At 40.3% G+C, this 24,858-nt stretch overlaps 1 protein-coding gene and 1 long non-coding RNA gene across 12 annotated transcripts in view; one reads left to right on the top strand and one right to left on the bottom strand.

The window, feature by feature from the left end:
- The window catches only part of LOC100338172 (zinc finger protein 717), a 47,534-nt gene that overhangs the window by 5,515 nt on the left and 17,161 nt on the right, over positions 1–24,858 (bottom strand). For 9 of the 11 annotated variants that reach the window (XM_008269820.4, XM_070058235.1, XM_070058236.1 and 6 more), the window contains 2 exons: positions 22,605–22,662; positions 179–305 (listed from right to left, as the gene is read on the bottom strand). In XM_008269820.4, coding sequence (XP_008268042.3) covers positions 179–305; positions 22,605–22,662 — 185 coding nt within the window. The remainder of the gene's footprint in view (positions 1–178; positions 306–22,604; positions 22,663–24,858) is intronic. The other 2 variants (XM_070058233.1, XM_070058242.1) reach the window with 1 other exon arrangement.
- LOC138845434 (uncharacterized) lies at positions 299–24,781 on the top strand. The gene is made up of 4 exons (XR_011382688.1): positions 299–3,541; positions 3,720–10,191; positions 10,558–20,950; positions 24,541–24,781. It is a non-coding gene; the product is annotated as an uncharacterized lncRNA (long non-coding RNA).

Genomic DNA, 24,858 nt, shown 5'->3' with positions numbered 1-24,858 from the left:
GTATTAAATTTTTTAAAGAACTGGTTCCAGAAGCTGGGTAACCAAAGGGCCATTCTTAATGGTCTCAAATGCTATTGCTATCCAGCATTATACCTTATAAAATGTCCTTTTATTTGTTAAGTAGGAAAAATGAGTTCCACTTGAGCATTACAGGGTAGTAATGGGTAGTGTCACTCACCCAAGGATAGCAAGCTGCTGTAGGTCTCCAGCATCACATCCTTATATAGGGTCTTCTGAGCATTGTCTAGGTCCTGCCACTCCTCCTGGGTGAAGTCCACAGCCAGGTCTTCAAATGACACCAACACCTGTAACAGCACATTTCTGTTCAATTCTGTTACAAAACAGAAAGACTAAAAGTGCATTCTCTGTGTGTATTTGCTACTTACATAAGATGTAGCTATTTTTGTAATTTATATGGTAACAGAAAGCAAAATCACACTGAAAATGTGTTGTCTCTGTATTAATGTTAGAATTGAAAAATCAGAGGATCAAAGATGGCAGATTAGGGAGCAGCATGCTTTGCAGGGCTCGGATAAGCAGTGAGGAGAAAAGGGTAGGAGGTACACTCTGGGTGGAGAATTGAAGAGAAAATCACCAGGGAAGCCCCATGGGAGGGGGCAAAACAATGTGAATCTGCATGGTGAGTCCTGATGTGCAGCCTACGCAGATGCCGTGGTGAAGAGCCAGAGCTGGCAGCATGTTAGAGACAGAGGGGAAGCCAGACTGCAGCAATCTATGGGGATAGAGCCAGAGAGAGTGTGGCATGGGTCCAGACTGAAGCCCTGGGGGCTGGCAGTTGCTGGTAGATGCCTGTGATCCCAGTGAAAGTGGAGGGTTGGGACGTTTGATTCAAGTCAATCTCTCCAAAACAGAACCCACGATATGACTGAGAAAGGGCAGGCACCATTTTACAATAGGGCAAAAAAATATGGAAGCTTGCAAGCATGCACATAACAGCTCACTGAGATGGGCCACATGAACACAGTGCTGGCAGCAGTGGGGGTGGGGGGGACAGGCATTTGGACAGTGGGTGTAGTGTGAGTGTGTGATCCAGAGCTTTGAGCGGAGGGAATGGCCTGCATCCCCCAATGACTCAGAGCTTGGTTGGGACCTGGCTGGCAGCTATGAGAGACAGAGGGGCACCTGCACCAGCAGTGCCCTCTGGACTCTGTGACTGTGGGAGCCTTGTGTGCAGAGAACGTGGGGACTCAACAGCTACATGCGAAGGTGTAGGGTGTAGCTGGGTATTCAGTTCCATGAGCCACCTGGGTGTTACCCTGGAAACTTGCCCCACCCTACATCACTGACAAGAGCACCCTGGCCGCACCCACCACACACCTTCTGGTATTCACAAAGGGGAAAGACACTCCAAGAATCCACAGAAGCATAACCCCAAAGATAAAAGCCATCAGAAGAAAAAATTAAAAATCAACACCACAAAAGGTGAAAAATAAGAGCAAAAATTCAAGAAATAAGAATAAGAAAGTCACCATGACCCCCTCCCCCTCAGAGGAAGACAACATTTCAATATTAGAATGCGAAGATGAAGAGATCAAAAACTGTCATAAATAGATTTAGAAAATTAATCATAAGATATTTTTTAAAAAGTCAGAAGCAAAACCAGGAACTAAAGAAAATCATACACAATATGAATGAAAATTTTTTCCAGAAAATTGAAAATTTAAACAGATATCAAAATGAAATATTAGAAATGAAGTATTCATTGTTTTTGAATGCTGTATAGTATTCTATAGAGTACATGTCCCATAATTTCTTTATCCAGTCTACTATTGATGGGCATTTGGGTTGATTCCAGGGCTTAGTTATTGTGAATTGAGCTGCAATAAACATTAATGTGCAGACAGCTTGTTTGTTTCCCAATTTCATTTTCTTTGGGTAAATTCCAAGGAGTGGGATGGCTGGGTTGAATGGTAGGGTTATATTCAGGTTTCTGAGGGATCTCCAAACTGACTACCATAGTGGCTTAACCAGTTTGCATTCCCACCAACAGTGGGTTAGTGTCCCTTTTTCCCCACATCCTCTCCAGCATCTACTGTTGGTAGATTTCTGAATGTGAGCCATTCTAACCGGGGAGAGGTGAAACCTCATTGTGGTTTTGAGTTGCATTTCCCTGAATCCTAGTGATCTTGAACATTTTTTCATGTGTCTATTGGCCATTTGGATTTCCTCTTTTGAAAAATGTCTATTAAGGTCCTTGGCCCATCTCTTAAGTGGGTTGTTTGCTTTGATGTTGTGGAGTTTCTTGATTTCTTTGTAGATTCTGGTTATCAACCCTTTATCTGTTGCATAGTTTGCAAATATATTTTCCCATTCTGTTGGTTGCCTGTTCACTTTCCTGACTGTTTCTTTTGCAGTACAGAAACTTCTCAATTTGATGCAATCCCAAATCTTAATTTTTGCTTTGACTGCCTGTGCTTCTGGGGTCTTTTCCAAGAATGAAATCCGGTCATTTGCAACAAGATAGAGGAATCTGGAAAACATTATGCTGAGTGAATTAAGCCAGTCCCAAAGGGACAAATATCATATGTTCTCCCTGATCGGCAACAACTAACTGAGCACCAAAGGGGAAACCTGTTGAAGTGAAATGGACACTATGAGAAACAGTGACTTGATCAGCCCTCGTCCTGACTGTTGATGTACAATGTAATACTTTACCCATTTTAGTATTTTTTTTTGTTGTTCTAGTACTATTGGTTGAACTCTGTGATTAGCACACAATTATTCTTAGGTGTTTAAATTTTAACAGAAAAGTGATCCCTGTTAAATATAAGAGTGGGAATAAGAGAAGGAGGAGATGTATAATTTGGGACATGCTCAATTGGACTGGCACCAAATGGTGGAGTTAGAAACGTGCCAGGGGATTCCAATACAATCCCATCAAGGTGGCATGTACCAATGCCATCTCACTAGTCCAAGTGATCAATTTCAGTTCACAATTGATCACACTGATAGGTCTAAGAGTCAAAGGGATCACACAAACAAGACTAGTGTCTGCTAATACTAACTGATAGAAACAAAAAGGGAGAGAATGATCCAACATGGGAAGCGGGATACACAGCAGACTCACAGAATGACAGATGTCCTAAACAGCACTCTGGTCTCAGAATCAGCCCTTAAGGCATTCAGATATGGCTTTAGAGCCCATGAGAGTATTTTAGGCATGGAAAGCCAAGACACTCTGGAAAAAAAAAAAAGAAGACCTAAATGAAAGATCTGTGCGAGTGAGATCACAGTGGAAAGAACGGGGCCATCAAAGAAGGAGGTACCTTTCTCTGAAGGGAGGAGAGAACTTCCACTTTGACTATGACCCTGTCGGAATAAGATTGAAGCTGGCGAACTCAAAAGGCTTCCATAGCCTTGGCAACTCATGACTAGAGCCTAGGGAGATTACTGATGCCATAAATAAGAGTGTCAAATTGTTAAGTCAACAACAGGAGTCACTGTGTACTTACTTTTCATGTGGGATCTGTCCTTAGTGTGTTGTCCAATGTGAAGTAATGCTATAACTAGTACTGAAACAGTATTTTACACTTTGTGTTTCTGTGTGGGTGCAAACTGATGAAATCTTTACTTAATATATACTAAATCGATCTCTGTATATAAAGATAATTGAAAATGAATCTTGATGTGAATGGAATGGGAGAGGAAGCGGGAGATGGGAGGATTGCGAGTGGGAGGGAAATTATGGGGGTAGAAAGCCATTGTAATCCATAAACTGTACTTTGGAAATTTATATTTACTAAATAAAAGTTAAAAAAAAAAGAAATGAAGTATTCAGAGGATCAAATAAAAATGCAGTGGAAAGCCTTAACAACAGACTTAATGAGGCAGAAGAAAGAATATATGAACCAGAAGACAAATCTTTGGAAATCTTACAGTTAGACAAAACAAACAAACAAAAAAAAAAAAAAAAAAGAAAATAGAAAACTTAAAAACACCAAAGATCTATGGGATACTATCAAACAACCCAACATACAGGTCTTAGGAATGCCTAAAGGAATGGCAAGAGAAGGGAATAGAAAGCCTACTCACTAAAATAATTACAGAAAACTTCCCCAATTTGGAGAAAGAAAGGGATGGTCAAGTAGAGGAAGCACACAGAATTCCTAACAGACATGACGAGAAAAGATCTTCACCACAACACATTGTAGTCAAACTTTCCAGAGTTCTAAAATGTACATGAGAGAAACACCAAATTACTTTCAGAATATCTCCAATTAGACTCATAGCCGACTTCTCATCAGAAACTCTATAGGCTAGAGGAGAATGGAGAGATATAGTCCAAATCTTAAAATAAAAAAACACAATCCATAATACTGTACCCTGCAAAGTTTGTATTTATAAATAATATGAAATAAAGACCTTCAATAACAAAGAGCAATTGAAAGAATTTGTCAACACTCATCCAGCCTTAAAAAAAAAAAAAGTTTAAGGATATGCTGCACAGAGAAACACAGAAAGATAGCCATTATTACGAAAGAATGAGGAGGCAGAAAGCCCACCAATAGAAGCACAAAAGAAATCCAAACTAAACAATAGAAATATTTATAGAAAAAAGGCAGGGCACGTCATTTCTTATCAACAGTCACCTTGAATGTAAACAGCCTCAACTCTGTGGCACAGAGGGCACTGCTTCCAATGCCATGAGGTCCTCACCAGAGCTGATCTGACGCCAGTACTGTGCCCTTGGACCTCCCACACTGTGAGCTCATCAGTCTGTGTTAAAAGACACAGATTGGCTGAATGGATTGAAAAACAAGACCCATCTATTTGCTGCTTATAATAAACACATCTCACCAACAAAGATACATACAGACTGAAAGTGAAAGGGAGAAAAAGACATTATATGCTAACAGAAACCAAAAAAGAGGTGTTGCCATCATAGTATCAGACAAAATGGATTTTAACATAATAACTGTTAAAAATTAGATGAAGAAGGGCACTATGTAATGATTAAGGGATGAACCCAACAGGAAGATGTGATATAATAAATGTATATGCATCTAATTACAGGGCACCTGGCTACTTAAAAAAAATGTTAATGGATCTAAAGAGAGACATAGACTACAGCACAATAGTAATGGGAAACTTCAACACCACACTTTCAGTGATGGACAGATCAACCAGATAGAAATCAGCAAGAAACAACAGCTAATTGATACTATAAACCAAATGGACCTAATGGATTTCTACAGAACCTTTCACCCCACAGTGGCAAATACATATTCTTCTCATAAGTGCATGAAATTTTCTCTAGGATAGACCATATGCTAGGCCACAAAGCAAGTCTCAGCAAATTCAAAAAATTGAAATCATTCCATGCATCTTCTCAGACCACAATGGAATGAAACTGGGAATCAGCAAACTAAGAATCTCTTAAATCATGTGCAAACACATGGAGACTGAACAATATGCTCCTGAACAAACAGTGGGTCATAGAAGAAATTAAAAGAGAAATCAAAAAATTTCTGTAAACTAATAAAGATGACAATACATCACAGCAAAACCTATGGAATACAGCAGAAGCAGTGCTGAGAGAAGATTATAGCAGTTGGTGCCTATATAAAGAAACTGGAAAGGTACCAAATAAATGAGGTATCAATGCATCTCAAGGACTTAGAATATTTTCAACAAATCAAACCCAAAACTAGTAGGAGGAAAGAAATAATTAAAATTAAGAGAATAAATAAAATGGAAGTAATTAAAATTAGAGAATAAACAAAATTGAAACAAAAAATTATAAAAAAATCAGTGAAATGAAAAGCAGGTGTTTTTTAATTTTATTTATTTATTTATTTATTTTTTGACAGGCAGAGTTAGACAGTCAGAGAGAGAGACAGAGAGAAAGGTCTTCCTTTTTCTGTTGGTTCACCCCCACTAACTGGCAGCTACAGCCAGCGTACTGCACTGATCCAAAGCCAGGAGCCAGATGCTTCCTCCTGGTATCCCATGCGAGTGCGGGCCCAAGGACCTGGGCCATCCTCCACTGCCCTCCCAGGCCACAGCAGAGAGCTGGACTGGAAGAGGAGCAACCGGGACAGAATTTGGTGCCCCAACCGGGACTAGAACCCAGGGTGCTGGTGCCACAACAGAGGATAAGCCTAGTGAGCCGCGGCACCAGCCAAAAAGTAGATTTTTTGAAAAAATAAACAAAATTCATACACCATTAATGCAACTAACCAAAAAAAAAAAAAAAAGGAATGGACCCAAATCAATAAAATCAGAGATGAAAAAGGAAATGTAACAACAGATACCACAGAAATAAAAGAATCATCAGAAATTTATTACAAAGAGCTGTATGCCAAAATTAGGAAACCTAAAAGAAGTGGATAGATTCCTAGAAACATACAATCTACCAAAATTGAGTCAGGAGGAGACAGAAAACTTAAATGGACCAATAACCAAGATGGATAATGAATCAGTAATAAAGACCCTCCCAACAAAGAAAAGCCCAAGACCGGACAGCTTCACAGCTGAATTCTAACAGACATTTAAAGAAGAACTAACTCCAATTCTTCCCGAGCTATTCAAAACAACTGAAAAGGAGGGAATCCTCGCAAACTCCTTCTATGAAGCCTGTATCATCTTAATACCTAAACCTGGAAAAGATGTAACAGAGAAAGAGAACTTTAAACCAATATCCCTGATGAACAAAGATGCAAAAATATTCAACAAAATATTAGCTAATAGAATCCAACAATACACCCAAGTGGGATTTATCCCCAGTATGAAGGGATGGTTCAACATTCACAAATCAATAAATATGACACACCACATTAACAAACTGCAGAAAAACCATATGATTATCTTAATAGAAAAGTTTTACCTGGAGCCATTAGCCAAGAAAAAGAAATCAAATGGGTACAAATTAAAAAAGAGGAAGTCAAACTATCCTTACCTTCAGGTGACATGATCCCGTATATAGCGGATACAAAAAGGCTACACTGAGAGACTACTGGAACTCATAAAACAGTTTGGTAAAGTGCAGGATATAAAATCAACACAAAAAAATCAATGGCATTTGTATACACAGACAATGTCACAGGCTGAAAATTACTTTTCAGATCAGTATCATTTATAATAGCTCAAAAAAGAATCAAATACCTTGGAATAATTTAACCAAGAATGTCAAAGATCTCTACTATGAAAAGTATAAAACACTTATGAAACAAATAGAAGGAGACATTAAAAATTGGAAAAATCTTCCATGTTCACCATGTTCATGGACTGGAAGAATCAACATCATCAAAACGTCCCTACTACCAAAAGCAATTTACAGATCCAATGTGATCCCAATAAAAATACCACAAAAACAGACTTACAGACCAATGGAACAGAACAGAAATGTTAGAAATCAATCCAAGCATCTACAGTCTATTTATATTTGATAAAGGAGCTAAAGTCAATCCGTGGAACAGTCTCTGGGTGGAAGGGAGGGTAAGTTTCACTATGTTCCTAAATCTATATATAAGAAATATATTAAAAAAAAAAAAAAGAAATATATTAAACTGGGGCTGGTGCAGTGGCACAGTGGGTTAACGCCCTGGCTTGAAGCACCAGCATCCCATCTGGGCACCAGTTTTGGATCCGGCTGCTCCATTTCTGATCCAGCTCTCTGTTATAGCCTGGGAAAGCGGTGGGAGATGATGCAAGTCCTTGGGCCCCTGCAACCACGTGGGAGACCCAGAAGAAGTTCCTAGCTCCTGGCTTTGGATCAGAACAGCTTCAGCTGTTGTGGCCACTTGGGAAGTGAACCATCAGATGGAAGACCTCTCTTTCTCTCTCTGCCTCTCTTCTCTCTGTGTAACTCTGACTTTCAAATAAATAAATAAACATTAAAAATATATTAAACTTGTATAACTTAATTAAAATTTAAAAATAAGAATTCCAAAATCATTACAATAAAATTTCCTTTATCTAGACTTATCTTTCTCTTGATTATGAAAGGGGTCACAGTGTAATCTGTAGATATGTTTACACACATGACTGAGTTAACATGTTTGATGAACTACAGGGGACACATATTCAATATCAGTCAGGGTAACAAATGAATTTTTGCAGACAACAGAGAGACAGCGATGATTTTCCAAATGGTTGGGTTCCTGGAACTGACGCTGTGGCATAACGGGTTAAAGCCCCAGCCTGCAGCACTCGGCTTTGCGACTCGGCTGCTCCACTTCCTATCCAGCTCTCTGCTGTGGCCTGGGAAAGCAGTAGAAGATGGCATGAGTCCTTGGGCCCCTGCACCCGTGTGGGAGACCTTGAAGAAGCTCTTGGCTCCTGGCTTCGGATCAGCTCAGCTCTGGCCCTTGCGGTCACCTGGGGAGTGAATCAGTGGAATGGAAGACCTCTTTCTCTCTCTCTGCCTCTCCTTCTCTCTGTGTAACTCTGACTTTTAAATACATAAAATAAAAAAATAATGGTTGTGTTCCTGCTACCCACATTGTAGACCTGGAACAAGCTGTTATTGGCAGGATTCATCCTACCCCAGCTCCAATCACTACAGGTATTTGGAGAGTAAACTATTAGATAGGATCTCTCCTTCTACCTCTCATATAAATATATTTTGAAAGAAAGAAATGTTACAAAGTTTGGGGTTCTAAGGGATAAAGCAAAAAAAAAAAAAAAACATAAAAACAGAAGCAAATCTGACACTTGGTGAATAGGTAGTATAAATCAGAAAGAAATGCCTGGTTATTTAACTAGTAAATAATTCAGCAAAACAAAAAACCCACCAGCAACAGTAACAAAAGGGAGTACAGCAATGCCCATGTATGTTATCCAGGGCTATATAGGCATTAAGTATTACTTATGGCCACTTTTGAAGGTACTTAAAAAAGGTTATGAAAATTTCAATTAGAAAATAAGCTACTTTTGTAACAAAAATTTTGAAATTGATGCATAACTTTTTCACAATGCACATTTTCCATGGACTTTTTCATCACCTTTTATATGTACTTAATTACATCTGTTACTATGTAACCTAAGTGTAAGTCAATTAATGTTTACCTCATGGACTTAATGGTTTAGAAATACAGACTGGAAAACAGAATAACTGAAATGTATCACTCTGCTTGGTAGGAATAGAGGAAAATGTTTATCTTATGAAAAAAATCTCAGTTCATACAAGCAGGAAAAAAAGGGAACAGAGACAAACAAGAAATTTTATGGACCACAAGAATGGAAAATTCTCAAAAGCAGTCTCATTTTATCAATTAAGGTTGAAAAGTTTACCTACTCTAGTTCTTACCAAAAAATAATACAAGAAGAAATCATTTGAGAATCAAACGCAATCATATTCAACTCCATGGAAATATTAAAATGAAGGTAATGAACATGGCAACTATTTTTATAAACTTGTAAATCGATTAAATTGGCTCTAAATAGTAATTTCAATTTTTCAAAATTGCCCAAAATTGGAGAATGAGTTATATCTTTTAAAACATTGTTTACATAATGCATAAATAATATACTTAGGGAAAAAACCATGCATCAAAAGCCTGACATGTAGTCAGAATCATAAATATGAAAATTTATAAATATTTACAATTATATGCTCAGAAACAACCAAACTGACTTAAAACGTACTGGGGATTTAAGCTGTAAGACCATCTTAGATAACAGGAAACATTCCAACAGGACTGATAAGTCTAAGTAGGCACATTCTTAGGGATCTTTGCTAATGAGTGCAGCATGGATGATAGAAAAAGACATTTCAGAAAGCAGGCAGTGGTTCTTTGGATAGGAACAGACTGAGTAGCTACCAAAGTACAGAATCAAGGTCTCTGCAAAGAATGTATTCCATCCATAGGTTAGTGACCACTTCCAACATAATTTGTCCCTATTATGACAAGACTGCATTGAAATGATGCTCCCATTCTTCTCACTCCAGGTACTTTCCTTTCTCCTTTTCAAAAAGGAATTATAAAAAAAAGGGGGGAGGGGGAGCCTACTGGGATTATTTTGCTCACTTTTTGACCCATGTACATTATGTATAGTAAGAAAAATAACTTGTCTACTTAGGACACATGTTTAAGCATTGAGATAATTCATATCCGAACATGATATAAGTTGATGGCACCATTCAGAAAATTTGCATTTGAGGCAAAGTGATGAATAGATGAGACCTTAGGTATGCCTCTGTGGGTATGGAATAAAATTAAGATACAGGTGGAGGCCGGCGCCGCGGCTCACTAGGCTAATCCTCCGCCTAGCGGCGCCGGCACACCGGGTTCTAGTCCCGGTCGGGGCGCCGGATTCTGTCCCGGTTGCCCCTCTTCCAGGCCAGCCCTCTGCTGTGGCCAGGGAGTGCAGTGGAGGATGGCCCAGGTGCTTGGGCCCTGCACCCCATGGGAGACCAGGAAAAGCACCTGGCTCCTGGCTCCTGCCATCGGATCAGCGCGGTGCGCCGGCCGCAGCGCGCCGGCCGCGGCAGCCATTGGAGGGTGAACCAACGGCAAAAGGAAGACCTTTCTCTCTGTCTCTCTCTCTCACTGTCCACTCTGCCTGTCAAAAAAAAAAAAAAAAAAGATACAGGTGGAGGGGGTTAGCTCTGTGGCATAGTGGGGAAAGCCACCTCCTGCAGTGCTGGCATCCCATATGGGTGCTGGTTCAAGTCCTGGCTGCTCCATTCCGATCCAGCTCTCTGTTAAGGCCTGGTAAAGCAAGAGAAGATGGCCAAGTCCTTGAGCCCCTGCACCTTCATGGGAGACCTGGAAGAAGCTTCTGGTTCCTGACATAAGATCAGCACAGCTCTGGCTGTTGCAGCCATTTGGGTAGTGAACCAGTGAATGGAAGTCTTCTCTCTCTCTCTCTCTGCCTTTCAAATAAATAAATAAATCTTTAAAATTATATATACATGTGGAAGAAGAGGAATTCTATTATGTGGGGACCACTGCCCATTCATCTTGAGTACTGCTTCTAGTGGGAGGATCACATTCCCTCTTCCTAATCTGGGAAAATTCAGACAAGGCCAGAGGATTCTAACAAAGGAAATATCAGTCAAAAGAAATTACATTGAGAAGAGCTCTACTGGACCCAGTGTCCACTCTTTTTCCCCAGTCACAAAGACAGGCAAAGTTCCAGTAAAGGGGATTCTACCAAGCTAGGAAAATCAGATTTGATACACATCCTAAAGGTGGAAGCCCTGCAGAGACTAGGAGTCACAGACTACCTAATCATAACCAAGCTCATGACCTCTGATATTCACTCAGACAAAGCATCAAAGACAGCAGTTCATCCTCAAAGACAGATGCCACTGCAAGTCTATGTGGTCACCCTGTGATTTTCAATAAATGGTGTGGAAAACATACAGAATGAAAAGTGACTCCACAGTGCACACCAAAGCCATAAAAATTTAGGAACTACATGAAGTGCTTGATTTATAATCTTAGGTTAAGGAAGTCTTTTCTAACTCAAACTCATTATCCATAAGCTATACAAGCCCAAGCTGAGAAATATGAATATTAAAACCTCATATTATCAAATTAAAGAAACACAAAACATGATAAAAGAAAAGAGTGAGGCTGGCACTGTGGTGTAGCAGGCAAAGCCATCGCCTGTTGTGCAGACACCAGTTCAAATCTCAGCTGCTCCACTTTCAATCAAGCTAGTAGCAAATGTGCCTGGGAAAGCAGCAGAGGATAGCCAAGTGCTTGGGCCCCTGCACCCATGTAGGAGACAGAGAAGAAGCTCCTGGCTCCAGGCTTCAGACCAGCCCAGCTCTGCACTTTGTGGCCATTTAGAGAGTGAACCAGAGGATGAAAGATCTCTCTGTTTCTCCCTCTTTCTGTGGTTCTGCCTTTCAAAAATAAATAAATCTAAAAAAAAAAAAAAAAAAAAAAAAAAGAACAGAAAATTTACCTTCCTAATGATAAAAACTGGCAGAACTTCATATAAAAAATAAGAAAGGAATTGATACAAAAAGGGAAAATCAGGTAAGAATTACAGGTTACTCTGTTCTCCTCAAAAGTAAAATATTTAAAAGTATGAAAAGGTGCATAAATTGTGACAAAAATGAGAAATACAAATTAAAATTATATTGTAATACATTATTTTACCTAATATATTTAAATGTTTGTGATTACATAAGTAAGCACAATAGTTTTGGTAGCTTTTCTTAAAATACACCCCATACTGGACTTGTCTTTACAGTACCATTTAACTACTCTTTCATAAATCACAACAGTCACTTTAATAAGTGTCCACCTAGTAACTTAAATAAATTCCCTGCTAACGAACATTCCCTGGGAGAGGCACAGAGGATAGAAAATCCAGAAGAATTTTTGTATGTCATAAGATGGAACAAGATTTGCAGGTTGAGCAGCCTCAACACATGAGCAATGTCCATGTCATGACATTTGCCAAATTCTAAAGATATGGAGGATAGGAGATAAAATCCAAAGTCAAAAAAGGGTAAAAATTGGGCCAGCACGGTGGCATATTGGGCTAAGCCTCTGCCTGTGGCACTGGCATCCCATATGAGTGCCGGGTCTAGTCCAGGCTGCTCCTCTTTTGATTCAGTTCTCTGTTATGGCCTGGGAAAGTAGTAGAAAATGGCCCAAGTGCTTGGGAGACCTTGAAGAAGCTCCTGGCTCCTGGCTTCAGATCAGCCTAGCTCCAGATGTTGCAGCCATTTGGGTAGTGAACCAACAGATGGAAGAACTTTCTCTCTGTTTTCCCTCTCTCTGTCTATAACTCTACCTCTCAATTAAATAAATAATTAAAAGGGTATAAAAATCATTCATTCTCATCTTGCTGAATATCCAGAGATCTTTCCAGACATGGGACCCCATTTATATGAGATCTCAGAAGACATAATGGAGATTATATGATGTGTGAGGTGGTATCAGGTAGTATGACACAAATGTTACTGCAGACCTCACTGAGGATGGGATCAGAAAAATATTCATAGAAATAGAAATGAAGCATTTTCCAAAACTAAAATATAATCCCATTGATCAGAGAGGTTTAGGTTGCAAATCACCAATAAAGAAAAATTTTCCTAAAGAAAGATTAGCCATTACCCAGTTCCTGAGATTTTTTTTCTCTAAACACTTAGAATAACTCACCTGGCATGAATGTCTTCATTTACTTTAAGGGTTTGGGCCTCATAGTCTACACTGACAATATGATTTATCAAAACAGGTTTTTGGTCATGTGGCATCAACTCAATCTCTACGTATACTGGAAACTCAAGCAGGATATGATTACTCAATCATGTCCTTGTGAACAAACTTTTTTTGTTTTAAGATTTAGTTTATTTATATTAAAGTCAGAGTTACAGAGAAAGAGGAATAGAAAGAGAGAGACATATTCCATCTACTGGTTCATTCCCCAAATAGCCACAATGACCAGAGCTGGCCCAGACTGAAGCAGCCAGGAACTTTTTCTGGGTCTCCCACAGGGCTGCAGGGGTCAAAGCACTTAAGCCACCTTCTGCTGCCTTCCCAGGTGCATTAGCATGGATCTGGATTGGAAGTGGAGCAGCAAGGACTTGAACTGGAGCCCATATGGGGTGCCAGCATCACAGGTGGGGGCTTTATCCATTACTCCACAATGTAGGCCCCAAAGCCAAACCTCCAAAAGGACTTTAAACATAGGCTCAGATGAGATCATGTGATTGTCAATGCCCTATGTTTATTGTCGCACATCATGATTGAAAGAATTAGGTAACAAAAATTAGAATCCACTGAAGAAGAAAAACTAGAAATGCATGCTGGATGGATCATGGACCCTACGTATGTAGATTCTTGCCTATGAAGATTGTTTCATAGCTCATTTTAGTAGATTTTTTTTTAAAGATGTATTTATTTATTTGAAAGGTAGAGTTACAAAGAGAATGGTCTGCTATCCACTAGTTCATTTCCCAAATGGCTGCAAAGGCCAGAATTGGGCGGATCTGAAGTCAGGAGCCAGGAGCTTCTTCTGGATCTCCCATGCAGGTGCAGCGGCCCAAGCACTTGAGCCATCTTCCACTGTTTTCTCAGGTCATAACAGAGAACTGGATCAGAAGAGAAGCAGCAGGACATGAACTGGTACCCATTGTGGGACGCCAGTACTGCAGGCAGAGGCTTAATATACTATGCCACGGTGCTGGCCCCAGTGGATTCTTTTATAGTAATGAACTGGAATGTGAAAATGAAGACTTTTTTCAATTCCTTAATTACTTTGTGGAATCACTGAACATGAGAGTCATGTTAGGGATATGAGGATTTTTGACATCAGAATAATCATGACTATGGGGATATCCCAATATCAAATAACAACAAAAATTGAAAATGATCATTCAAAGGCTTGCTATGATCAAATTTCCAAAAATCCACAGTTTTTCAAAAGACAAAAATTTAGGTTAATATTCTGGAAATGGCAAATGTGAGAATACAAATATATTTTCTCATAAATTCATTAATCATTTGAAGCAATACAGTAAAAATGTATTGAGAGCCTTAAAATACGTGGGAAGAAATAACCAGAATTACAGTACTATGAAGTTATATTTTACATAAAGATCTATGTTACTTAAATATAGACCATAAATCAAAGATAACTATTTTTTTAAGATTACTTATTTGAAAGGCAGAGCTACATTCAGACAGAGACCTTCCATCCTCTGGTTCACTCCCCAAATGGCTGCAAAAGCCATGGCTGGAGCAGGTTGAGACCAGGAGCCCGGGTCTCCATCCAGGTCTCTCACACCAGTTACAGGGGCCCAAACAACTTGGGCCATATTCTGCTACTTTCCCAGGCACATTAGCAGGAAACCGGATTGGAAGTGAAGCTACTGGGACTCAAACTGGTACCCATTTTGCAATGCTGGTGTTGTAGGTGGCAGCTTCACCCACTGTGCCACAACACAGGTACCAAAGATGATTATTGAGAATCACAAAACATCTATTTTGAAATTTACAATAAGTCAACAAAGGAGTTCACAGGCCATACGAAATAGGAAGTGAGGCCAAATCTGACAAGCAGGCTCATTCCTATTTTGTATAAATTATTCTTATGCAGGAAAGATCTGACTTATAGAGTGAAAACAAGATTGAAGACTATCTGAAGCAACAGTCCATGGAAGAGAAAATAAAATTATGAATACACACAGGTGAGATAAAGTACAGATTTTATACTATAAATAACTCAAAAAGTATCACGATGAGGACACAGCATTTGAAAAGATGAACATTTGAAAGAAAGAATTACAAAATGTGAATGAAATTTGTAGCATAACTATGTGGGAATTAGAGATCAATCAGAACAAAAGACAGAACTTAGAGGGAAACTGCAGAGTAAAAACTCATGTTTCAGGCATTTTACCAGAAATCAAGGAAGATGAAGGAAGTAAAAGCTGCAGGTTTTATGACTCAGAATACTCTATTGGAAAGTTCAGGGGTTACAAGACAACCCAAAAATGGAGAAAGAGGAAGAGAAGTCCTGAAAGAGACAAAGCAAAAGAACTTAAACCCCTAATTTTGCACACAGAACTCAACAAAATCATTGGCTGACTAATACACTAAACATCTGTGAGAGACCTCAGAAGGACCACCTAGAAAATAGCTACAAGCTAAAAGAAAAAAAAGTCAGTTGCTGACCACTGCATAGAATAGTTTGCAATCTGAATCCACTCAATTAACTGCCTTGTAAAACAGAACTCATTTTTCTTCAAAAGAACAAGTAACCACAATTTCTACAACATGTGGTTTACAAATATTTCATTATCCCATATAAATGAGGTTGCTAGAAGAGAGAAATTCATGGAGATAAAGCAGAGTAGTGACTGCCAGGGTCTGTGGTAGAGGGGAATAGGATTTAGTATTTGATGCACACAAAGTTCTATATATGGATGGTGGTAATGCTTGCAAATGAATATGAATATGCTTAATACCACTGAAATGTACGCTTTAAAATGTCCTGTGTTGGGGCCAGCATTGTAGTGTAGCACATTAAGCCTCCACCTGCGATGCCAACATCCCATATGGGCTCCAATTCAAGACCCAGCTGTTCCACTTCTGATCCAGCTCCCTGCTAATGCACCTCAGAAAACAGCAGAAGAAATCTGAAGGGCTAGGGCCCCTGAACCCACTTGGGAGACGCAGAAGAAGCTCTGGGCTCCTAGTTTCAGCCTGGCCCAGGACCAGCAATTGTGGCGATTTGGGGAGTGAACCAGCAAATAGAAGATATTCTCATTCTCTCTCTCTCTTTCTCTCTCTCCTGTTTCTCTGTAACTCTGCCTTTCAAATAAAAAAAACTTAAGAAATTTTTAAAAACTGTCCAGTATTAATTAAGTTATGCTTTTTATCACAATAAAATGCTTGTTTTTAAACCTTTTTGCAGAGTCCTCATCCATAATCATTGCTACGACTGATGCACTTATCTGTTTTCCATTACTCATTTTGAAGTTAATATATGAAATAATGCAACACAACAACTAAAACTGCATAAATCAGGGCCAGTGCTGTGGCTCAGCGGAATGCAGCACCGGCATTCATATGGGCGCCAGCTCGAGTCCTGACTGCTCCACCTCAGATCCAGCTCCCTGCTAATGTGCCTGGGAAAGCAGTGAAGGATGGACCAAGTGCTTGGGCCCCTGCACCCACATGGGAGACCAGAAGGAAGCTCCAGGCTCCTGGTTTTGGCTGGGCCCAGCCACAGCTATCGTGGCCACTTGGGGAGTGAACCAGCAGATGGAAGATTTCTCTCTGTGTCTTTCCTTCTCTCTCCAACTCTGCCTCTCAAATAAATCAATCTTTTTTTTTTTTTTTTTTTTTTTTTTGACAGGCAGAGTTAGACAGTGAGAGAGAGAGAAAGGTCTTCCTTCTTCTGGTTCACCCCCCAAATGGCTGCTATGGCCGGCATGCTGCGCCAATCCAAAGCCAAGAACCAGGTGCTTCCTCCTGGTCTCCCATGTGGGTGCAGGGCCCAAGCACTTGGGCCATCCTCCACTGCCTTCCCGGGCCACAGCAGAGAGCTGGACTGAAAGAGGAACAACTGGGACAGAATCAGGCCCCCAACCAGGAATAGAACCTGGTGTGCTGGCGCCACAGGCGGAGGATTAGCCTAGTGAGCCATGGCACCGGCCAAATCAATCTTTAAAAAAAAAAAAAAAAAAAAAACTGCACAAGTCATCTTTGAGCTAGAAACATACAATTTGGTATTAGTGTAAACTGTAGAAAAAAGAATATACATATATATGAGCAAAATGTACAAGTTATATTTAAAATCATTTATTTACGTATTTAAAGGCACAGGAGGGAGACAGAGAGGGTGACAGAGGTACAAAGATAGTCACAGAGACAGACAGAACTTGTATTGGTTTATTCCCCAAATGCCCACAAAGGCCAGGGCAGGCTTAGTCTGAAGACAAGTGTCTGGAATTCAATCTGGTATCCCTTGTTGGTAGTAGGGACCAAGTACTTGAAGAATCACCTGTAGTCTTCTAGAGTCTACATTAGCAGGAAGCAGGAATTCGAAACAGATTTAGGACTTAAACCCACACGCTCCAAATGGATTCAGAAGAAGCTGGAGGTGTATTTTTCAGTTATTTTCATTTTATTTGGAAAACAGAGAAACAGAGAGGCTACAGAGAGGGGGAGAGAGAGAGAGAGAGAAAGAGGGAGACACAAAGATCTTCCATCTGGTTTACTCCACAAATGCTCACTTTTAGCCAGAGCTGAGTCAGGCCAAAACCAGGAGACTGGATTTTGATTAGGTCTCCTATGTGGCTAGCAGAAATTAAAGCACTTTGGCCATCATTTGTTGCTTTCCAGGAAGCACATTAACAGGAAGATGAATGAGAAGCAGAGTATTAGGAACCCAAATCAGACAATATGGGATGTGAGCATCCCAAGTGGCAACTTAATCTTTTGTGCCAAAGGCCAACCCCTGAAGAGGCTCACAGGGTAAAAATTATTAAATAAAGATGTGTTCCCTTTCAGTTCTTTATGTTTGTCTTGACACTGGTTCACATGTAACTCTCTAACTCCTGAATGTTTTCTCCCACCAAATCCTTTGTGCCATCATACCTCGGGAGGGATCAAAGTTTATCACTGAGCCAATACATTATTTCCAATTATTGACAAGAATAACATTTTCAATATAAAAAAAGAATTTTTTGTTTTTAATGAATAGCAGCTATTCTTATTTTTACACGCTGCATGTAGGCATTAGAATAAGGATTTAAAAATAAGGAAATAGATTTAACAGGTTTTCATGTATGATGAAACTAGACATGAGAGAAAGGGAGATGTCCAGGGAAAAAACCCATTTTGGTAATGTGGGTCAAGGTTAACTGGTAGTAACACGTTACACAGGTATAAAGGTGTTAAGCTTGTGTTGTCATAGTAGGTATAATGGAAAGGTTAGAACATAGATCGTTAAGCTATAGACTGTTAAGTGTAAAGTTACAGACTGTTATGACTAAAAGAACTCCGCAGTCCGGAAGGAGGATTGGACCTTTTACAATATATCAGAAATGGGCAGTAAGGACGTGATTAAGATGAACTCATGGAGATGTCTAAAGAATAAAGGATATGTTTATCTTCCATTTTACTGAAATTGTGGAAATGTGGTTTAGATTCCCAGCAAGGGGATCACTATAGCTCAAGAATTGTCTCTCCTAGTAAATAAAGGTGAAGCGGTGTGGACCTCAGAGGCCACCGGAATGACTGGGGATTGCTCCCTCTTGAGCCTCACGATGCCTCTCACTCGGGAGAGACATCGAGAGCCTAGGGGGTTGACTGTGGAGAATTCTACAGGAATCTCAAAAAGAGTCACAGATCACCGCTTACCTGAAAAGGAGATGAACTGTGGAAACACAGTAAAACATTGAGTTAATAAGTACCACTAGCCACAAAAATAAAAGTAAAGTGGAGTTGTAAGTCAGGAGCTGAGGCAATGCCTAACAGCTGTTAGGGAGACGCTCCTAATCATACCAAGCAGACATCTCTGGTCAGTCAGATAACAGTGCGCTACGGACAATACCCTCCAATCTATGCTGACTGGACCGTTCAAACATAAGTAAGAACCAATAAAAATTAGACAAGTTGTATAATGGCAAATTGGAGGACTGCCAAAATATGAGGATAAAAGGGGAGCCCTGGCACTGCTCTCCATCCTTTCGGGGATCATGGCCTGATGCATGTAAACCACCGGGAGTGGAAGAAAGAAAAGCGGAGCTGAGCCGAGCTGTCACTGAGCTGTCACTGAAGAGATCCTGACCCATTCCTGACCTGTTCCAGCCACAGCTCTCGGAGCTGCACCTGTTCCTGAGCGGCCTTAGCTGCTGTTCCTGAGCGGCTTTAGCTGCGTGAGCTGCCCCGTTCCGGTCTTGTTCCTGTCTAATAAAAGTTGCTGTAACACTTTCAGCCTTGCATCTGAGTAAAGGGACTGGCGTGTGTGAACCTCTGGATCTTCACACATCCGGAGCTAAAGAGGCAGCCCGCTACTCTGTGTGGAGCAGGTAGCGGCACAAGCTGACCTGCAGATCTGTCCCTGAGCTGTAATATCCCACTGTCTGTGTGAGTGTGTGTGTGTGTGTGTGTGTGGTCCAGTGCGAGCGAACCTCTGGATCTCCTCGAACTTGGAGTTGAAGAGCCAGCCTGCTAGCTTTTGCTATGCGGCACAAGGCGATGACAGGATCAAGAGGCCAGTGGAGCTGCTGTGTTGCTGCCGCCATGTCTGACCAGCGGAGCTGCCGCCTCACCACCTCGCCTGGAGTCCTTATCAGCCTGCTGCCAGAGTTGACCGCAGAGCCGGACTAGGCCTCTCAGCAGGAGATCTCTCCAACTTTTCGCCTTGCCGTCCGCCTGGGAACTTTGAGCCTACTGCCCAGAGTGATAACCTTCCCACGACTTCCTGCCTGTAAGTGACTGGTCTGAGTTCCGTCCCTGCTGGGACATTGAACTCTGGACACTGGACACTCCCCGCAGGAGAAACACATTCTTGACAGTGATGCAAGCCTAGATGCATAACAAGCCAATGTTGTGTATTGAATCTTTTGCTGTCCTTGTATTGTTCATTGTGATAGTACTTAAGATTATTTTGAAAGTGTTTGTTGTGACTTGTGGTATAATAATATTGATTTCCTGGCAGATAAGTGATATTGTTAAGATTGGGTAGATGTATTAAGCTAAGTGGTTAAGTAGTTAAGTAGCTAAGTTAAATAGTTAAGTGGTTAAGTGGTTAAGTAGTTAAGTGGTTAAGTAGTTAAGTAGTTAAATAGTTAAGTCACATTAAATAGTGGTGTTAAGTTTATTGATAAGTGTATTAAATAGTATAGATTGATAAGCATAATTTATACTGATAAGTGTATTGACCCCAATGAGCATACTGATGAGTAGTGTGATATAAAACCCCTGGTGTGTCCCCGGTGTGTGAACAATAAAATTGGAAAAGACAGTCTTGTGTCCGTGTGTTTCTTTCTTCCCCGTGACTGATAAGGCATATGTCACACTTGCTATTGTTGAGCTACGTGTGCCAGCATCCCATATGGGCGCCAGTTCAAGACCTGGCTGCTCCACTTCCAATCCAGCTCTCTGCTATGGCCTGGGAAAGCAGCAGAAGATGGCCCAAGTCCTTGGGCTCCTGTATCTGCATGGGAGACCTGGAAGAAGCTCCTGGCTCCTGGCTTTGGATCTGGCCAGCTCCAACCATTGAGGCCTACCGGGGAGTGAACCAGAGGATGGAAGACCTCTCTTTCTGTCTCTCCTTCTCTCTCTGTGTAACTCTGACTTTCAAATAAATAAATCTTAAAAAAAAAAAAAATGCTTTGATTTTCATTTTAGGCTTCTTGAGCTTGAGATGCCATTTGGAAAGCTACAAAGAAGTATTCAAGAGAGTAGAAAATGTGATCTGAAGACCTTAGAAAAGGCCAAAGCTGGAGGAAAACAGGAGTGTCAGACCACAGAGAGATAAATCTGTCAAGGAGAATTTCAAGGTGAGATGATTTGGAGAGCACATGGAATATTAGATGAGTGATAATAAAGATGATAAAGTGGAATTTAAAGAAAAAGACAAGAAACTATCAGTGAGCTCAGGAGAGGAAAAGAGTATGAATTTTCAGGAGATGGGGCTGGCTTTGTGCCACACTATACTAAACTGCAGCCTGTGACACTGGTATCCCATATAAGTGCCAGTTTAATTCCTGGTTACTCCATTTCCAATCCAGCTCCCTGCTGTTGTGCCTGGGAAAGTACTTAGGCCCTTGCACCCATGTTGGAGACCTAGATGAAGCTCCTGGCTTCCACCAGGCCCAGTCCTGGCCAAGGTGGCCATTTGGGGAGTGAACCAGCAGACAGAAGATCTCTCTCACTCTCTGTCTGTCCTTTTCTCTCGGTAAATCTGTCTTTTAAATAAATAAATAATTGAATGAATAAATATTTTTAAAAAAATTTCCAAGAGAAGACCATGTATACTATTTTGAAATATGGCAGAGAAAAAAAATTAAAAGGGAGGCAGACATTTGGCCTAGTATTCAGAATGCCATTTACGATAACTTAACTACGCCAGAATACCTGGACTTGGTACTCAGCTCTGGCTCCCGATTCCAGCTTCTTTCTATTGCAGCTGCTGGTAGGTGGTCACAATGACTCTAGTAATTGGACTTTTGTCACCCATGTGGGAGGCCAAGATTCAGTTACTGGCTCTTGGCATCAGTGTTGACTGCTGTAGGTACTTGGGGAGTGAATCAATGCATAAGAGTGCTGTACCTTTTGTCTCTTAGCCTACCTCTTCTTTTTCTACTTCTAAAATATATATAAATATATATAAAATATGTTATATATTAATTTATGCATTAATTATAATATATTGGTTATAATTTATATATTAATATATTTAAGAATTTAATATATGTATTTTATAATATATATAAAATATATAAGATATATATTTTTTAATGGCAAAAAATTCAAGTAAGGCAAACACTAGAGAACAGTCTTCTTTGACTAAATATTATTGGTAAATAAAGAATTGAATAAGATTACTGAAAATTCCAAATGAAGAACGGAGTTATTTGCCTGAGAATATAACTCTGAAAAATCCGAAGCACAATCTGAATGTACAGACTGGCTGAGAGAAAAGTACAGAGAACTGTTTAAGAACATGCAGTAGATTTTGTCCTCTTCACATCCCTGGTCCAATCTATGAATCTAGCACCACCTCCTAGCAGGTACTGAAGATCACACTACTTCAGCAATTCCAGAGAAATTTTATTTGCCGATTTGCGTTTTAGTTCTGGGTAACTCTTACCATGATAGAATGCCGAATGTTTGTTTCCAGGTTGGTACTAAACCACGTTTTCTATATCATCTATATGACCAATAAATGATATTTCAGACTCCATATCCTACAGGAATTTATCAAAGTCTAAGTCTCAATTTGAAACATGTATGTCTTTTCATTATGGCATCAGAAAGATCAGAGACCAAATTCAATCAGCTTCAATGGCTCTAATGTCTTATAACCATGAAAACTACTATATTCTCTGAATTATAATTACTTTTACTCTTCTGTTTTAATTAACAAACCCCCATACACCTTGTAAAATACAATGTAAAATAAGCTGAGGAATAAGTAAGTAAACAACTTACTGAAGGTGTATTCATTTTCTTTGCTTTTGGAAACACGAAGCAGTCCGTAGAATTATCCCTGGAACAGAAGATGAATGCAAAGAGTTGTAAGAGACCTGGTCTGGCTTGCTCCCAGATCCTACTGTGCTAAGCCAGATCATGACAGAGATAAATGCAGACTAACAGACACATTAGGTGGGGAAACAAAAATTATCAGCCTCTCTGTGCAGGAATAGCACTTAATGAATGAAAAGGGGCAGTAAAGACCTCCTTGAAAGAGCACTCCCAATTCTACTAATTGGCAGAAACTACACACACATTATCACTAAGATATTGAAAACATTTATTTGCTACTGATTCCATAATGTTATTGCAAAAAAAAAAATTGATTGTTAAACTGCAATATACCATGGGAAGAAACATTTTGCTATCACTAAAATCAGCACTTAAAAATACTTGGTGGTGGGGCCAGCACTGTGGCATATATAGGACTTACCTATAAGAACAATCTAAAAGGTAACATTTCCCAGGCCCTTGCCTATCCCTCTCAACTCACATCTCCCTTCTTAAAGTTCACAGAAAACTTCCCACACCATCCATTCTTTGATAGATTATAGATGAAGTGAGGTAGCGTTACTCAAATCTTGATCCTTCTGTGCAGTAGAATCAGTAATTGCTGGGCCATGCAAAGCTAGGGTGTTCACCTTTCTGGGACTCCTTTGCCTTTACTGTAAAGCACTAGACAGAGTTTGGGCCAGAGGGGCTGTTCCTTCTGATGGATTCCTATTCATGCAGTCCAAGTCTTCATTCAGCATAAACTGCTTTGTTAGGAAGACAGAACCATTGTCCAGTACACTAATCTCCCTCTTAGAACCCATTTTCTTTGAAAACTAGATTGCGTACAAACTTCTACAAACTCAAAGAAGGAGAGTGGGCAGGCTACACACAGGAAGCAACAAAAGGCTCAGTTCTAAGGAGGCACCATAAAACCCCAAAGTACAACTATTCCATAGTAAGAGAGGATGCATACACTTCAACTTATTTTTGCTGGAATTTGGGGCATTAACTGGGTACTGTGGATGCCTCTATGCTACAGATGGATAAACCCATGTCATACAGGTCAGTAACAGGACCTACAGTGGCTGAGTTCAAACTAGACTCATACCACACACCTCCTTGCTCATGAAATACACAGACTCCCCTTGCCTCATTGTAATCTTGGACTAACCACTTCATTTGTGAAGCTTCTGGACTCAGTGCCTGCACATCTGAAAGACCACCCTTGGCTTCTGACAATATAATCACCTGAAACACAAGCCATGGTGGACCTTCCCTGATTCCAGATCTGAGAATTCTTTGCCAGTGTGTCCTCCCCAACAGACCAGGGCCTGCGGCTTACACCTGAATGTCAGGACTCACCCACCCGAGAACCACGATGTTTCTGTTCTCAACAAGTGGAGAACATACATCCCACCCACTCCCAAGGAGTCACTGCTGCCTGTGAGGCCCCACCTTTCCCCCAGGAACTATCCTTCAGGAATGCAGAATGGAACCCATGGAGCAACAGGATAGCTGCAGGGCCTGGAATTCCTGAGAAGGCAGGAGTGGGCAGGATGCTCACTCACCATGCTCAGAAGAAACCTGAAAAACCTTTCCTTGGCTCTGTGGTGGTGGTCATGGCACAGGAAGATGATATTTCACACAAGCCTCTGCACCCCTCCATTAGGAAATAAGAATGACCTGTGTAATTCTCAGGTGTTCAGCCTTGCTGTCAGACATGGTGCGTCTGACTTCATCTCCATTCATGTGGAATACTAAGATTAATTCTTGGTTTGACAAACTCACATCTATGAGATGTGCTATTAGAGAAATTTCAATGTGGGCACAGTGTTGGATAACTATCACATTTATTTTCAATTTTAGCTGATAATTAAGAACATGTATCTATGTGTTACAGATGCTTGCTTAAACCATGAAGAAAGTAAAAATGATTCTACTAAAGATATTTGAATAAGAAGTTAATATTGCTACTGCAACTCAGGCCTATCCCTCTAAAAAGATGCTTGCTCTCATCTGTTAAAATGCTTGGTAATGTATCCAGGGACAACTGGGAGAACTCTTCTAGTGCATATACTGAAATAAAATTATGGATTTTAAGATGGGTACATCATTGTGCAAATACAAAACTTCCAAAGTCTTATAATGCAGGAACCTCAGTCTTGAGCTTCCAAGGCTAGGTACCCTTGAGGTAATCGTGCCTGAAATGTTAAGTATC

The sequence above is a fragment of the Oryctolagus cuniculus genome, chromosome 15 (assembly GCF_964237555.1).
Source record: "Oryctolagus cuniculus chromosome 15, mOryCun1.1, whole genome shotgun sequence".
NCBI lineage: Eukaryota > Metazoa > Chordata > Mammalia > Lagomorpha > Leporidae > Oryctolagus > Oryctolagus cuniculus.
This window is presented reverse-complemented; position numbering and strand designations above follow the sequence as displayed.